Raw genomic sequence first — 17,233 nt, forward strand, 5'->3', positions numbered from 1 at the left:
AAAGAGAACTGGAGAAGCTTAAGGTGGTGAGTTCTTATCTTGTTACTTTGTTTTTGTAGAAATAATTAAGTAAATTGGCTTTAAAAAAATACGAAATCTTTATATAATTAAATGCTTGCATATTAGGGTGTTGCTTGACATATCTAATCTACGACTTATTTGCTCAATCAGTAATATTGTATTAAAGGAAAACTTGCATTCTTACAAAATTTGATTTTGTTCATAATATAATTGCCATTGCGGGTTATCCACATGATATAGCTTTGAAATGCTATTTTTGTAACACAAACATTGCCGAAGAGGTCTTCATTGCCGAAAAAAACTCTAGTTTTTTTGATATCAGAAAAAGGGCACAAGTTCGCAAGGCTGTATCTCCGAAACTGTTACTCAGATAAACTTGAAAATTTATTACAATATTCAAGAGGTGTTGAAGAATTTAATAAGACAATAAAAAAAATTGATATTTTGAAACCCGGAAATCCATGTAGTAACCCTTTAATCCAACTGACCAATTAAAATCAAAATTTTTCATAACTTTTTATTAAAAAAAATGTAACTGTGTAGGATATTATATCGTCGATGCAACCTCAGTTAACATTTTGTCTTACTTATCCCAAACTTAAGTACCACCCTAGTAATTATATCGAGGAAAAATAGACGTTACACCTTTGCTGGCTAATCTGGCCGATCTCCTATTAATTATTATTAGTTATTTAATAGAAAATTTTCTCTAATTATTTGGTCTACTAAAGTTATATGACAATAAAACATGCAATACTGACTTTAGGTAACACATACACACACACACTTTCATGCCAATATAATTGCGTTTGTTTTTAATACACTGTGCCACGCATTTATGCTTCGTGCCACGCATGACTGCACGGTTATTTGCTACTGCCTCTTCTTCTTTCTTTATGAAACACCGATCCATCGATATGTGGCAGCAACTATGTGTGTATAACAGCAGATCGGACAGTAACGGCAATGAAACGAGTTGTGTTATGTGAAAAATGCATATTCATATCCACCGATGGACTGACTGACTGGCGGACGGACGCACGGACGTACGGACGATCGGTGCATCGAAGCGAATTCGCTGTGTTTTATGGACATTTGTATGCGGAAATTGCATTGTTTGCAAAGATGCCTCATGCTACGATAATAATTCACCTGTGCCTGCAATAGCGGTAAAGCGCTTGCCACTGCAGCTGCTGCACTACTGCGGCTGCCGGCTAAATATCGCAAAAACAGTCTAAATTATGCGAAACAACAACAATTGCAGCAGCATTGCAAGTAATTAATATACGTAAGTATGTGTATAAACTAATACATATGTACATATACACATACGTATGCGTGTATGCATATATAAAAAGTAAAACTCCTTTGATGCGCTCGACCATGGCAAATTACTTTGCTGCACGCGTCCATATGTCAATATCATTTTTACTGTTGTTACTTTGAAAAAAAAAAAATATTTTTTTTTCGCTCGTAAGCTTCGACATAGTGTTAGTTGCATGTTATGTTGTCGTGGAAATTAAAATAAAATCAGGGATTTTCACTGCTAGTCGCAAATGCTAACGGTTTATGTAAATTATTTCACTTATTTTGAGTTATTTGCTGATGTAATCGCCGCAGGTGTTACCAGATTGTTGTTAAATTACTTTTATATTTTATTTGGAAACTTTAAAGTTATTTTATTTTTATTTTTGGTTGACATTTTTATAAGACCCCTCGATTTCGATATCTAAAAAATTTCATTTTGTATAGAAAATCTAATTTTTGGTTAATTATTTTGACTTTTGAAACACTTTAGTTCATATCATCGTAGTTTTTTGAAATTTATTGCAACATAAATTCTGCAAAATTAAATCTTTGACCAAATGGCGACTTTATTACACTTCTCTCTGAAAATAATCGAAATTACTATCAAAAATATTATTAATTCGAACATTCCCTAACAAATACTACTATGGGCAAAAAATAGTAGGACTTTATTCATAGTTTCAAAATTTTTAATTTAATCTTCAAAATCTTTGTCGTCTCCCTTAGAGTAATCCCCCTCGGCCTCAATACACTTGTGCCAATGTTTTTTCCAATCCTCGAAACAGTTGTTAAAGTCAATTTCCGTAATAGCCTCCAATGCGCGTAGTTATTCACGTTTAATGTCTTCAATTTACTCAAAAGGAAATCCCCGGAGCGGTTGTTTGATTTTGCTGAACTCAATCGGTTGAATACGGTGGTTTTGGCACGATATTGGTTTAAAATTAGGCAAAAAACTTACGAAGAATCAGTGCAGTACGCGACGGTGGATTATCATGGCGCAAAAATCAGGAGTTGTCGGAACAAAATTCCGTCCAAATTTTACGAATAGTCTCGCGGAAACGACGCTTAACACTCAAATAGTATTCCTTATTGACAATTTGGCTGGGACTGAATTCGGAGTGCACCACACCTCAGCATAATCTTGATTTTTGACCTGTTTTGATCTGTTTTTTTCCGGCTTCAGCTCAGCTTTGCCATGATATTTGACCGAGTGATCGTCTGTTTTCGGGTCATAAGCATAGATCCAAGACTCATCGCCAGTAATAATACGTTTCATGACATCCTGGTAGTCACGTTAACACGTCGATGTTTTTCGAAAAAATTTAGTGATTTTGGAACCAATCGTGCTTTCACTTTTCTTAGGCCCAAATGATCTTTCAAAATCGTTTTCACTGATCTTTACTGTATTTCAACGATGCCAGTAAGATCTCTGAATGGTAATTGTCGATTCTCAAGCACCAGGCCTTATTCCTGGATATAGTACCTCTGATAGTTTTTCCATTGCTAGAATTATTCGCAATTCTTACATTCTCTTATATTATTTTTTAGTTCTCCAAATTTTTCGATTTTTTTTAAACGGAATTTAAAATTATTTTTCTTTTTTATAGAATATTTTTAGAGTCTTAAGTTTTTCATAGAGTCAATGAAAAAAATGTTGCTGGTATATTTTAATGGCTTTACTTAGCCTTTTAGGAAATAACTTTACTTAGATGAAAAGTTTTAGAGAAAAGTTATCGATTAGTTCCAGAATTCATATCAAATACGAAATACTCGACAATTAGTGTTCCATATAAAATAAGGGCATCCGAATACCAGTTAAACCCCCGAAGAATTTCGGTAGTGTTCGAAAAGGGTAATGTTCTCCCACACAGAATATGGTTCTTGCTGATTCATATGGTGACTGATGTGGAATGCTATCTGCTCTGAATATAAACGGTTGTACAGTTCGCGACTTCCATTCGATGTGTCGGTGTTGGTTTAAATCACGATAAAAATATTTTTTTCTTTAAATTTATTTTTTTGTAGAAACATTTTTTTTATGTCATTGCAATGGATCTCATAAAATATTATAATTCTTTAGAGATGTTATTATAAAACATATAGTTTATTTATGCGAAAGTATCTACAAAGCTAACACATACATACATATTAGATTACTCAAAAACATACATACATATATGTATTTCAGTGAGATGACAAGCATCTCAATTTATAATAGATCCTATTTGAATCGAAGCACAACTCAAATTTAATTAAATCGTCTTTTGACGTCTCGATGTCATAATCATATCTTCTTTCTCGTATTTCAATTAACTTTCTGGGTCACTTTCGTAATGCGTGTAACGCCTCTTTAACATATTCACCTTTACCTCATTTCTTGATGTCACCACTTCTTCGCAGCTTGTTTTCCCGTCATATTTATTCATGTTTCTGGCTTGCGCATATTTCTCCACCGCCTACTTTGCAGCAACTTGTGCCTTTGTAGGTCTTTAGGTGTCGCTCCTCTTTCGTATTGCACCGTATCATATCATTTGTCAAGCTACTCGTAGTATTTAGTAATTTGATACACATTTCGAGTGTTTGAGGGTCCGCTTCGTTGCTCAATATAACGGGTGATTTTTTTGAGGTTAGGATTTTCATGCATTAGTATTTGACAGATCACGTGGGATTTCAGACATGGTGTCAAAGAGAAAGATGCTCAGTATGCTTTGACATTTCATCATGAATAGACTTACTAACGAGCAACGCTTGCAAATCATTGAATTTTATTACCATAATCAGTGTTCGGTTCGAAATGTGTTTATCGACAAATTTTGTTCAGCGATGAGGCTCATTTCTGGTTGAATGGCTACGTAAATAAGCAAAATTGCCGCATTTGGGGTGAAGAGCAACCAGAAGCCGTTCAAGAACTGCCCATGCATCCCGAAAAATGCACTGTTTGGTGTGGTTTGTACGCTGGTGGAATCATTGGACCGTATTTTTTCAAAGATGCTGTTGGACGCAACGTTACGGTGAATGGCGATCGCTATCGTTCGATGCTAACAAACTTTTTGTTGCCAAAAATGGAAGAACTGAACTTGGTTGACATGTGGTTTCAACAAGATGGCGCTACATGCCACACAGCTCGCGATTCTATGGCCATTTTGAGGGAAAACTTCGGACAACAATTCATCTCAAGAAATGGACCCGTAAGTTGGCCACCAAGATCATGCGATTTAACGCCTTTAGACTATTTTTTGTGGGGCTACGTCAAGTCTAAAGTCTACAGAAATAAGCCAGCAACTATTCCAGCTTTGGAAGACAACATTTCCGAAGAAATTCGGGCTATTCCGGCCGAAATGCTCGAAAAAGTTGCCCAAAATTGGACTTTCCGAATGGACCACCTAAGACGCAGCCGCGGTCAACATTTAAATGAAATTATCTTCAAAAAGTAAATGTCATGAACCAATCTAACGTTTCAAATAAAGAACCGATGAGATTTTGCAAATTTTATGCGTTTTTTTTTTTAAAAAAGTTATCAAGCTCTTAAAAAATCACCCTTTATTAGCTGCAGCTCACTTAGGTGGCGCTTGTGCAGTTGGCTGATACATATACATATATGTATATGTGTACATCTCGGTATATTTTTTGTTTATTACATAGCGTTTTGACTTAGTGGGTTGACATTTCTGGTTTGACGCTACGTGCTTCACAATACCGTAAAATGAACTACAGCAGCAACAAGAGCCGTCAACTATATCACAACTTACTCCACTTTGCGCTTCATGAAGTATTAAGACATACATACAAACAAAAGTACAAAGAAGGCGTACAATTTCCCAAGTGCGCGCTACTTTCCCCCTTTCATCCATTGTCGATATGTGTGCCACACAGAGAATTGTGATACTTTTGCAATAGCGGCAAACAATGCAAGTTGAAGTCATAATTCTAGAGAAGCTTTTACAGGTTTGAGTTGTGTGCTATTATGTTTTCTTGTTCTCGTTTTTTGTATTTTGACGTACATGCGATAGTATGTATGTACTATATATACTTATGTTTGTATACATGTCATACATACATTCATATACATATACCTGTTTCAAAGAATTTATTAATTTCTTAAGACGAAACTAAAAACCTGAGTATAGTATTGTGTTACTTAAATTTCTACATTTTTTAATTGTGTGTTGCGATAATCGATTTTATGGTAAATCGATACTGTCCGATAACCCGTATCATTTTCGATAATTGTGTTATCGATAAATTCTCTATTACATATCACATATGTTTCTCCTTTGATTTTCATTACTTCTGGCTTGTAATCGTATATTCGATATTATTTAATATCGATACAAATGTATTTCAAACTTTTGTAGCATATCAAGAAAGGTTACAGAGGTGCTGTGCCTCCCCTGTTTCAGAAAGTCCTATGTGCTCATTACTAATAAATTCAAGAATGTGTTCCCTGTAAGCATACTAATATATCTTGAATGAGATTTTATTTGGAAAAATACAAAAATCATATTCTGGAGCTTTTCTAGTGAGGGACAAGGAAACTTTTTTTTTAAACTGTTTAGATTCTATAGAGCCTATGGAATGATTTCATCTTTCTAGTCAGTAAAATAACCTTTTATTAGCATTATAGATTTAGATTTTTCATCTATGAAAACAAATTATACAAGAGCCGTCGTTGTCGACTACTTATTCAATGCGTTCGTCATGGTATTCCAAGTTCCTATCCGTCGATTTTCTTGACATCTTGCATGATTATTCCTTCAGGCGTTACAATGGTTTACGGGTTTCAAAAAATTGATTTCTTTATTGTCTTATCGAATTATACAATACCTCTAAATTGTTGTCCAAAATTTTTAAGTAGATCCGAGTAATAGTTTCGGACATACAGCCTTGAGAACTTTTACGACGAGGCTAGCTAGGCTAAGTGCGACGCCTTTAAACGCGTTTTTCCGAAACTGTGTTTTGAAGCTGGTTGACAAGATTTCTCGAGAACTACTTAACCGAACTGCATGAAATTTTACACAGGTCTTTGAGATACAATTCTTACAATTCTTCTTGGAACAAGCATTTGTTTTTTTGATTACAACTGTTTAAAAATAAAACGTCGCGAAATTTTCACTGAATTTTTAATTATTTGTAAAAATGTCTGCCAAAAATTCAATTTTCAGTTTTTTTTCGAAAGTATCCATCTATCGGGTGAACAAAAAACATTTCGAGAAGTTAATAAAACTAATGAAAAAATGTACCTTTAATTTTTAGTAGCCGCCGTTTTATGGCAAAAATTAGGAAATTTATTTTGTATATTCTTCAATAATAAATAAACAGTTTACAAAAAATGATTGGTTAAAATATCAATTGCTTTCTGATTGAATCAATTGATAAAGAAAAACGCTCGATATTCGGGTCTTTAACCACGGGAGTGTATCAAAGGCTTTTGCTGGGTTCTCAGATCTAATATCGGTCGCTATACAAACTAAAATATGTATATATATTTTTATTAAAGCAGATTGTTCTTCGGGAGACAATATAACCATTTCCAAGTTATTTCTGCAATGAAAGCGAATTTTTTAAAAGCCAATATGAGCTCGGGAAAAATCTTGAGGATGTTTATATTTTATCTAAGAATTTAATTCCCACCAAATATCAAGCAATGGAAATAGGTGTCAATTGTATCATACATACCTACCTATACATCCAATATACATATGTATCCATATGAACCGACTTTGGTCCTATAAATAAGTTATTTCTCCACTCATTTTCGCATTTATTTACCTTCTTATGTACATATGTATATATGTATGTGTTATCGTTTAAGCTGTTAATAGAAACGTGATACATCTATCAACGTCCACAAGCAATAACAAACAATATTTCACAAACAAAACCCAAAAATAACAACAAAAAAATACAAGTAAGAATAGAAGTGAGTTGACAAAGTGATCAGTGAACTAAAAATGGTTAATAAAAATGGGTGGAGATATGGTGAGCAAAAAAACACTTGTGTGTACACATATAATTGTATTGACTACAACACCAAAAACCAACAACCATGTGCACAAGCAGCAACAAGCCAAAACAGCAGCGCCACCAATGTGTGTCAAATGAACGCGGAAATGGAGTCAAATGTAAAAATATCGACGGTAGCCGACAAATACCGCCAGCAGTAGCAACAAAAACAACTACAACAACAGACAAGTTCTTTTCTAACATTATTTTCTACAGTTACACAGCCAAGCTGCGCATCACTTGACCATTTACTGCTATTGTTGTTGTTGTAGTGCCTATATGTTTGTGCTTTGAGCCATGTGTTTGTTTTTGCGGTGCTTGAAGCACCTATACTTGTAACGTAAATGTTGGTGGTTGTTTGGCGGCTTCCGTATGTGCGTCAAGTGGAAGTTCAACGTTGCTAGCGGCAATTTGAAACACTCAAACGGCTGACAAAGAACGTGACCATACACTTCACTTTGCTTCGTACATATGTACATATATATGTATATAAGTAACAAATTTATATATTATAAGCCGATACTGCAATAGTGCACTAGCGACACTCATACATACATATTTGTATGCATGTTTATCGCTGATCGCTTGTCTTTGGCAATGACTGTGCAGAGCTTGGAGAATTACATTCGCGTCGCTTAGACGAAGACGCTTCTTGGCTTGACATCTACTGGTGGGTTTTCCGTCTTGTTCATTTTCATTCTCATTACATGCAATGTAAAACAAAAAACCAAAAAAAAAAGAGTTTTCCATGCAAGAGCTTGATTCCGATCTTTCAGTTTGTATGGCAGCTAGGTGCTATAGTGGTCCGATATCTGTAGTTCCGACAAAACAGCAGCTTGTTGGGGAGAAAAGGGAATATACTTAATTTCAGACCGATATCTCAAAAACTGAGGATTGGTTCGGGTATATAAAGAAAGGTAGACCGACGGGAATGACCTAATGTTGTTGTTGCTTTCGTAAAGGTTATCTAGCCACCGTTAGGGTGGTAAGGTTCAGATAAGTTGTCATCGAGGTCATCCAGCGGTAGGCCCAGGAAACGTGCTGATTTGACGGGGTCGGACCATAGGGGAGGGGTGTTTACGGTTAGCTAGTCTTGCAAAGAGATGGTTAGAGTCATCATATTTGATATGTCGGTGTTGACTCCGGATAAGTAGGCGTTTAACCTGCAAAAGTCACTCTCGATTCCCGCAGCAACTCGAGCTTGTCGTCTGCAATGGGTGGCGGTTTGATTCCAAGTTCGTCATTCACTCACTGAGAGGGAGTCGGCAAAGGTGTGTATGGCTTCTCTGTGCATGGCGGTCAGTGCATATTTGAAGTCAGTTGCGTCCGAAGTCTGATCGGCGTGTTGTCTTATGACGTCGTCGTAGTTGAGGAAGTGCTTTTTAATGCTCCTAGAAGGTGGTTCTGCTTCAAGCAGGTGACTGCATTGATGATTTCTACTGATTTGGTGAAGGAGCACAGGCTGTCGATTGTCACATGCATTGACTGAAATATTATGGAAGTCTGTATTCCTTCGTCCAGTTTGTGAATTCGATTCGATTCCCACGATAGCCGGCTCTACGTTACCGGAATTGATCCAAATTCTATCCGGCCAAGGGCTATTCTTTCGGAGATCTAAACTTGTTTGGATCGGTAAGTTTTAGAAATGGTTGGACTCAGCCACGCTGATTATGTATATATATTATAGGGTCTCCGATGTTCTTTATGAGCGTTAAAAACTTCGTGGTAAACTTAGTATACCATGTTCAGGGTATAAATATACATTTGCATATTTATTAATTTCTTCATATTATATCTTCCATAACATTTGTTTTTGTCCCATCCTGCGTCTTAAGTGCAGTATTGTGATTTCGTCTCCATTGGAAAATAGTATAATTTCTTTAAAATAACCACATACGTCTAACGCATTCTTTTGCAAATTCTCTTTTCCTTCTACTTTCTTTCACCGCTTTCATCGCGCAGCCCTTTCGTAATGCGTGGAAAATCCGCAAAGACATTTTCTTGCTCAACAAATATTACTTAGATGTGATTTTGGTAAGTCCATTTAATAACTGTTCTTCTAAATAATTAAGCTTGTAAGCCGCACACTTTAATTACCAAAGTCTAACCGCTTTAATGCGCTTGTGAAACTCGTTCATCAACTGGAAAAGTTGAGCGCTTAAAAGCTGCGTAGCAACTTGTTTTTGTTATTGTGGTGCTTTGTCTTTGTTTTTTTTTTTATTGCGGCAAACAATGCGAGTTCAGAGTAGTAGATTCTACGTAGATAAAAGCGTCTCGCCTTTTGTGTCGGATTTTATGGTTTACGCTCGTATTATCTGCCGCTGTTAGCACCTTGAGTGGCAACTTAATTTGCTAATTTCATAGTCTGCTGGCTTAAAGTCTTTTCGCTGCCCTCGCCGCTTCGCTACTAAATCACTTCTGGTTTGACGTTCGAAATTTAGGTTTACTTGGGAAATTCGATACTGTTGTGGCGCGTAAATCTTTATGTGCAGTTTTTGTTGCACTAACGGTTGTTTGTAGCCGAGTTATTTTTAGCGTATTCTTTAAAAAGAAATAAAGTTGTAGTACATATGTATAGTGGATCAAAGTACAAAGTACTATGTTGCCAGTGGTTAATAATCGAAAAATACTATTATCCATACTATGGCAGAGTTGCAATTTTAAGGAGCATATAACCTCCTAAAACGGACTGTATCAATATAGTAGAGTGCATAATTTTTGACGATATTAATTTTTAAATATTTTTTGAGTTACACGCTGCAGTGATTCGTGCCTTTCCGCGAATCAAACCTACAACAAATCTCTACTAGAAGATATTGTCCGCGAATAAATGAAATCTCATAAAATGACGGTATTTAAAACAAGAAGTTGAATTCTATCCATCATTTTGGTTTTTTGATCTGCCGAAATTTGAATTTTCTTCAAAGAGATTTTTATTCGCGGACAATATTATCTAGTAGATATTTTTAGTACATTTCATCCACGTTTTTGGCCTGCAAAAACTTGATTTTTCTTAAAAAAAAAATGAACTGCTGAAGCTAATTGAAATGAGAGGGCGGACTTTAAAAAGCTGTAACTCAAAAGCTGTTTGAGATATCAATTTAAAGTTTTAGTATCTAATTCTTAAAGATATAATCTATCGAATCTCATACTAAATAGTAACCTATATGCCTTTACCATGAACTAAGTTTTCTTCTGAATGACAAAGCCAAAGGGGCATTCAAGCTACACCATATTTTCCCAAATCTAATAAGCGACGTCAATCAAGTATTATCCTTAAATACACTCTAATACAATGTATTTATATTTATATATTTTGAATTATTACCACCTTCAATAAAATCTCGGTCTGGAATGTTTCTACGGTTTAACCAGTCATTAATTATGATTTAGTCATATTGAAAAATTTATTTATTTCATAAAATTTTAGTTAGAAAATATTTTTTGGAAATGTTGCCGCCTTTTTCAAAACTCTTTATAAAAAATAAAATAAAAACTTTTTAAAAAATAAAAAAAGAAATTTGAAAAATGTGGCAGCATTTCCTAAAAATATTTTCAAACTAAAATTTTCTTATGCTTTGCTGGTTTGTTGTATCTTTATAATTTATTTAAGAAATAAATTCGCAAAAATGTATTTTTATACCTTTAAACTGTGATGGCCAATCTCAAGTAACAATACGGTTTTCTTGTTTCCATTGAGTCTATACTCTGCTTCTAAGTTTCGGATAATTTTCTGCTTTCAGCATCTAGTTATGCTTATTTTTACCGTAAAGCATTTCAACTGACATCATGGACCCTTTTTATAGAATTTTATCAATGTTAAAGACGTTTAGATTTTTTGTGAAACACTTCAAACCACCAAATCCATGATCAAAGAACCAGTCAAAACCATATACCTTTCGTGAGTGATTAACACTTATTTGAATAAATATAGAAAAAGAACATAGAAAAGTTGACTCATCTTTAAATATAACATTGCTTCAAACACAACTAATATTTCCCGCTCTCAATGCAACCATTTTTAATGCATTTTGTTGGAAGTAGGGCTTTGATTAGAGTAGTACTGATACTTGATTCCTGAATACCAGAAAAATATAATTTTTTTCAATCCTCGAAACATTTTTCATAACCCCTTTTTGGGATGGCCTTCAGTTCCTTCACGGAATATTGTTTAATCTTTTCGATCGACCGTAAACGGGTACCACGGAACGGCAATTTCAATTTGAAGAACAAGAAAAAGTCACATGGAGCCAATTCTGGTATATACGGTGGTTTATCGATGGTATTGCTTCCGTTTTTGGGCTCGGAGCGTTTATTTTACTCCATTCCGATGATTATTGACTTGTTTGCATGCCAAACTCATAAACACATTTCTCATCGGCAATTAGATTGCTCTCCATGAATGTGCGATCGGAATTCGAACGATCAAGCATGTCCAAAGAAATCTTATCACGGTACTCTTTTTGAAAAAAGTCAGCTTTATCGGGATGAGTCTAAGCAAGAAAGCGTTTCATACCCAAAATATACACCAAAATCATCCGAATGGACTCGCGAGAGATATCGAGCTCTCTTGCCATTTCCCTAAAATTTGTCTGGTGATTTACAAACACCATATTCTTTACTTTGTTAATATCTTCATCAGTTGAAAATGCCGAAGGACATCCAGAACAAGGCATGTCTTCACTACAAAAAATTTCGAAAACCGTAAAAATAATCTAACTTAATTAAAACCTAGAAGATAACTTTTAAAGTCCACTGATATCAATTTACACCGATCACATCGAATATGGTACTCAATAGAGTTATGTAATCTGTTTTATTTACAAACATATATCACCAATACATTTCACGCCGGTCATTCACCCATTACGCTGACCACGCTAACGATTTAATGCTCAACATGTAAATTTATTAGACAGTTTGGTTAACGTTGAGACGTAAAATAACAGTGATTTAGTTTTTGTGTTCGGCTAGCGCGCCAAATGTCATGTTCACATGCACATAAATTTCGTACAAATTAACACGACACAAGAGACCGAAAAGCCAATGCACGAAATACAAGAGAGAACAGCAACAAAAGCCACTAATATTAATGCGATTAAGCGTTGTGGCTGTGGAGAAACATCAAATTTTCATATTCGAACAAATTACCCGACAAATTGGAGTGGCAGCGAATTTGAATGCAACGCAGCAGCGCCCACCTATCGCCACAAAAATAGGCAAATATTAATAATTCAATGAAATAATAGGCAGCTTAGATGTCTGATTCAATACTATTTTACGTCTGTATCCATTGATGCACGCAATGCGCATGCGCAGCTGCTTTGTGTGAGAGCTGGCGGCCGGAGGGCTGGTGCTGCAGCGAAATTACTTAAGCAAATGTTTTGTAATGGACGCATGCATCTTACTGCTGTGGAGGCACACTACAGAGGCTTCGGCAAATCATGCGTGGAATTATGATCGCAGAGTGATAGAGCGTCGTGGAGGACAGAGGAGCGCCTTAACCATTTCTAGTGATGGGTGGGTGGCTTGCCGCTACGCCCACATAAGACACCTTTACCTCTATGGTAATGTGCGGCAACGCAGCTGCAATCTCATTCAAGCGCGACAATTATGCAATCACAGCTTGCGATTTTTATTTCTCCTCCTCACCGCTCCCACTTCTCTGTCTGGTAGACATGTAGTGTGGCACATTTCAGTTGGAATGGCCACAGCGTGCGGTGTTGCACATCTTGGGGGCTCTTGCGGCTCTAATTACAAGAAAATTTATCAGTCGCCAATAACATACAGTTACAGCGTTGCTTTGGCAACATTTTCATGCTTCAAGCGGTCAGCTCGTATTCGTAAATTTATACGAAAATATGCAGCAAATTGTTTCTTTTTCATCTCAATTTCGAAAGCGCCAATTTATTGGCAGTTTGACTGTTTTTTTTTTGTTTTTGTTTTTTGCAAATCGACAAGATTTGTTGCCCATCGGCGTGTGGCAACTTTTTGCAGCAGCACTTAGTTCGCATTGGCTACCGATTTCTTTCGAAGATTTTTCCCTATCTTTTGCGTGGCAGAGCTGTCTTCTTCCAATAAGTGAAACATTGCCAAATGAGAAATAATTTTCGTTCGTTTGCAATTCACTTTAAAACTCTCAATTTCATTTTGCTCGTAAAATTGTCGGAAAAGTGCAGAGTTAAACCAGTTGCTGCTGTGCTCGGCGTTGTATTTCAACGTGTTTATGTTATGTTTGTTACGTTCAAGGCAAATTAATGCACAATTAAGGTGATTAAGGCATTATTTATCGTAATCGGTTTTACATTGAGCTACGCTTTCGGTTGCGAAAATGCTAATTTCACGATTTTTGCTAGGTTAACGAAGATCTTCTCTGTGATGAATATAATTTTGTATGTAATGTACACCTAAATGTACAATGTGTATCTATTTATATTTTCCAATATGAGTACATTGAAATCGAAAGCCTTTAACAGTATTATGCAGTTAATTGATAGCTAAAAATTATTTAGTTTTTAATTTTTTGGGTAATCAGTTACACTCTAAGCCTTTTCACTTGAAATATATCATCTTATTCTAGCAGGAAAATAAGTAAATATTAAATAATTTGTTTATTAAATTGAAGGTTTATGATAGTTATAATGATCCGATGTAGGTCAAATATGTACTATTTTGTTCGATATCTGTTTGCCATTTTGAAGGTAATTTCGGATTACCACTCTCAAAGAAGCCCTAGTCCGTATCCGAATAGGTAAACTGGAAGTGGGGATTTTCGTAAGCATTTCTTTAGGCGGACTTTTCACCAGAAAAATCATTCGCTATCGTCAGGAAGACGGAGTAATCACTTTGTGTCAGGTCCGGACTATAACGTGGATGCATAAGAATCACTCACTCAAGCTCTTGGAGCTTCTGGCGAGTCACTATCGATGTGTGTGGCCTGGCTCTGTTCTGATGGAGCACAATTATTCTTCTATTGGCCGATGCTGGCTACTTCTGAGCAATTGCTGCCTTCAGCCGACCCAATTGTTATTAGTCGGAACTAAGAGTTTGGCCTTTGGGCAGCAACTCATAGTAGATGATTCTCTGCCAATCCCACCAAATATATAGCAAAATCTTTCTGAGCGGCTTGGCCACCGTTTGCAACGACGCACCGCGATTAGAACTTAATCGTTTGTGAGTGAATAAACATTTACTTGAAACATGAAGATTATTATATTAAATATAGTTAGTCTTTATACATTTTAAAATCATGGTGTAAAACTTTCGAATCTACCTTCTAATATCAAATTCTACTAAATGGAAAAAACACATTATACATATATCGTAGACTTGCGGATGACATATTATACTTTAATGCAATGTATAAAACCGAAGTCAGTTCGTGTAGTGCATAGAAAAATTTCACAAACGAATGTAGACCAAGTTTTGAGTATCTCTCGAGAACTTCTTGTGCAGCGACTTCAATGTCATGACGCGTGTGCAGCAATGCCAAGCCGATCAATCTATCTTGAAACGTGTTCTCTTCTTACCCACGTTTTCATGCAGCGAAGTGTCGCAAAAGAGCGTTCAGGGCATTCGTCACAGCAAGTGTGCAGATTTTGCGAAGAAAACTTTGTAATATAGGGTATAGGACTACATCACAGTTCTTTTCTTCTGCCGCCAATGGCACTGCAGTGATCAAGTTTACCTTTGAGATTGAAACGTCGCATGACGTTGTCATTATCCAAAAGGCCTTCGAATCTATCTGTCAAGCAGTCAATAAGTTTTTCCATTTTTTTGTTTTCATAGCACATAATTTTTCTGGAAGTAGCAAACTTAGTTGAAATCCATCCAATACTTCTCTAGAAGTCTTCAAATCTTCGCCGATTGTATCCAACAGAGGAATGATTCTTGGTTTTTCTTTGTCAACTATTAGTTCTACTGCCATTTTTTCATGTCGGAATAATTGGATCGAAAAATCAACACTAAGCAACTCTACTAGTAAATACTTGATGTATACAAAAGAAACTTAATCGTCGGTTAATTGTTGCCTGTTTTTCCAAACTTCGACAAATACCTATTTGCTACCGTTGTCCTTCTAAAGAAATAGTTCCTGTTACCTGCAATTAAAAATAAAAATATTAATGGCACGCCCTTGAAACTGGCGCACTTTGGTAATTTTAAACATATACCATACAGCAACCATATGATAATTATCATTCTTAGTACCATAATATCAATATTTACTACAATCAAGCCACCTGAGTAATGAAGTAAATAAGATAGATGTCTACAACTACCCAAGTTGTTTGCAATTTACACCTGAAGAGACATTCAATACCTTTCTGTATATTTATTTCCTTATACTCTCAATAATTATCTGCTTGCAACGTAAATATTACGCTTTATAATAATCATTATCTTTTTAGCAATGCGCTTATAAACTTGTAATATAATTCCTTTTACTTACATATGATTGATAACACCTGGAAAACCGGTATTGAAAATGACTTAAGCCCATTGCAAGTTTGTATATTAAGAATGCTTAACTGTCACGTGTTTAAGTACAGTTTTCAATTATTTATATGTATTATGTATGCAGATTTGAATTTGAAATATTCTGTAATGCTTTCTTGCTAGCAAATTGCAGTGCATTCAAGTAAGGCCACAAACTCGAGTTTATTGGGGCAACTTAGTTTCATATTTTGAAAGTAAAATTATCTGCTGTTTGAAAGCCAAAACACAGAAACTTCACATTTAATGGGGAATAATGGAGTAATTTACATATCCCCACAGGAAAAAGTTTAGCGGTGTGATCGCACGATCTTAGTGGCCAATCGACTGGCCCAAAACGTTAAATTATCACGCTCACCGAAGTATTCTCTCAATAAATCCTTGAAACCAAATGTCACCAAGATCACGAGTTTAAATTTCAGGCATCAAATAGTTATCATGGCGCGATAACGGTCGCCGGCATCATTTGTGAAGAAATATTAACCGAATATTCCACCAATCCACAAACCACAACAAACCGTTTTTTTTTCTGGATGAAATTGCAGCTCTAGAATCTCTTCAGTTGAGTGAAATGCGTGAAACACATTCTTTTCAGAACATGAGTTTTCGTAATAAAGTTGAACGATTTGTAAACGTTGTTCAAGCGTAAATCCTTCCAGGATGAAATGCCAAACAATACTGAACAAAAATAACTTGACACGACTCACACGTGATCTGTCAAAATAGGCTATTGGAAAAAGTACATCCCCTTTTATCACCCGGTTTAAACGTTCATCCTTATTCTTATCTTAATTTTTGGTTTTTGTGGTAATTTATTTCAGCTTTGTAACAAAATTGAGTCATTCCATTGAACATTTTGCCCCTTAAAGTTCAAAAATTTCACCATTTTAGAGGATCTATCTTCGATATTGTTAAAAGGCTTTTAACTCAGATTGTCTTCTTCTTACATAAAAAGATTTCTTAGCAACATTGGCTTTATTGGCTTTTGTGATGCCCCGAATACTTCTATCAACCGGATTCAAAGTGCTTTTTAATTAGCGCATGGTCCACTCCAAATTAGCTGGGTTCAAAACCTAAGATTTTGTAACCCGATGGTTCCTATCTTCGATATTTTTTCAAAATAGGCTTAAAAAATTTACGATACAAAAGGTTTCTTCTAGAGGTTCTCAATGCCAGTTCGTAATTCGTCCAATAAAAAATCGTATGCACCAACTTTTTCCCTTCTCTATATTAAGAGATTTAATAATTTCACACTATGAAAGATATTCGATATTCACCGTCTCGGAAGGTATAGGTTTGCCATAAAGTGCAACATTCTTCGCCATCACTGTTAAGTACAGTTATTTTGCTATTTACAGGTAATACCAACAACATGTATTTTTTAAATACAGCCTTGTCTTCGGTAGTT

The 17,233-nt window shown here is 35.6% G+C and overlaps 1 protein-coding gene across 5 annotated transcripts in view; it reads left to right on the forward strand.

Moving 5' to 3' along the window:
- The window catches only part of LOC105224354 (SH3 and F-BAR domain-containing protein DDB_G0274695), a 111,412-nt gene that overhangs the window by 29,501 nt on the left and 64,678 nt on the right, over window positions 1-17,233 (forward strand). For 3 of the 5 annotated variants that reach the window (XM_049455795.1, XM_049455798.1, XM_049455796.1), the window contains exon 3: window positions 9,295-9,366. The exons of the other annotated variants lie outside the window; for them this stretch is intronic. In XM_049455795.1, coding sequence (XP_049311752.1) covers window positions 9,295-9,366 — 72 coding nt within the window. The remainder of the gene's footprint in view (window positions 1-9,294; window positions 9,367-17,233) is intronic. 5 annotated transcript variants of the gene reach the window in all.

Source organism: Bactrocera dorsalis, chromosome 4 (assembly GCF_023373825.1).
Source record: "Bactrocera dorsalis isolate Fly_Bdor chromosome 4, ASM2337382v1, whole genome shotgun sequence".
In the NCBI taxonomy this organism is placed as follows: domain Eukaryota; kingdom Metazoa; phylum Arthropoda; class Insecta; order Diptera; family Tephritidae; genus Bactrocera; species Bactrocera dorsalis.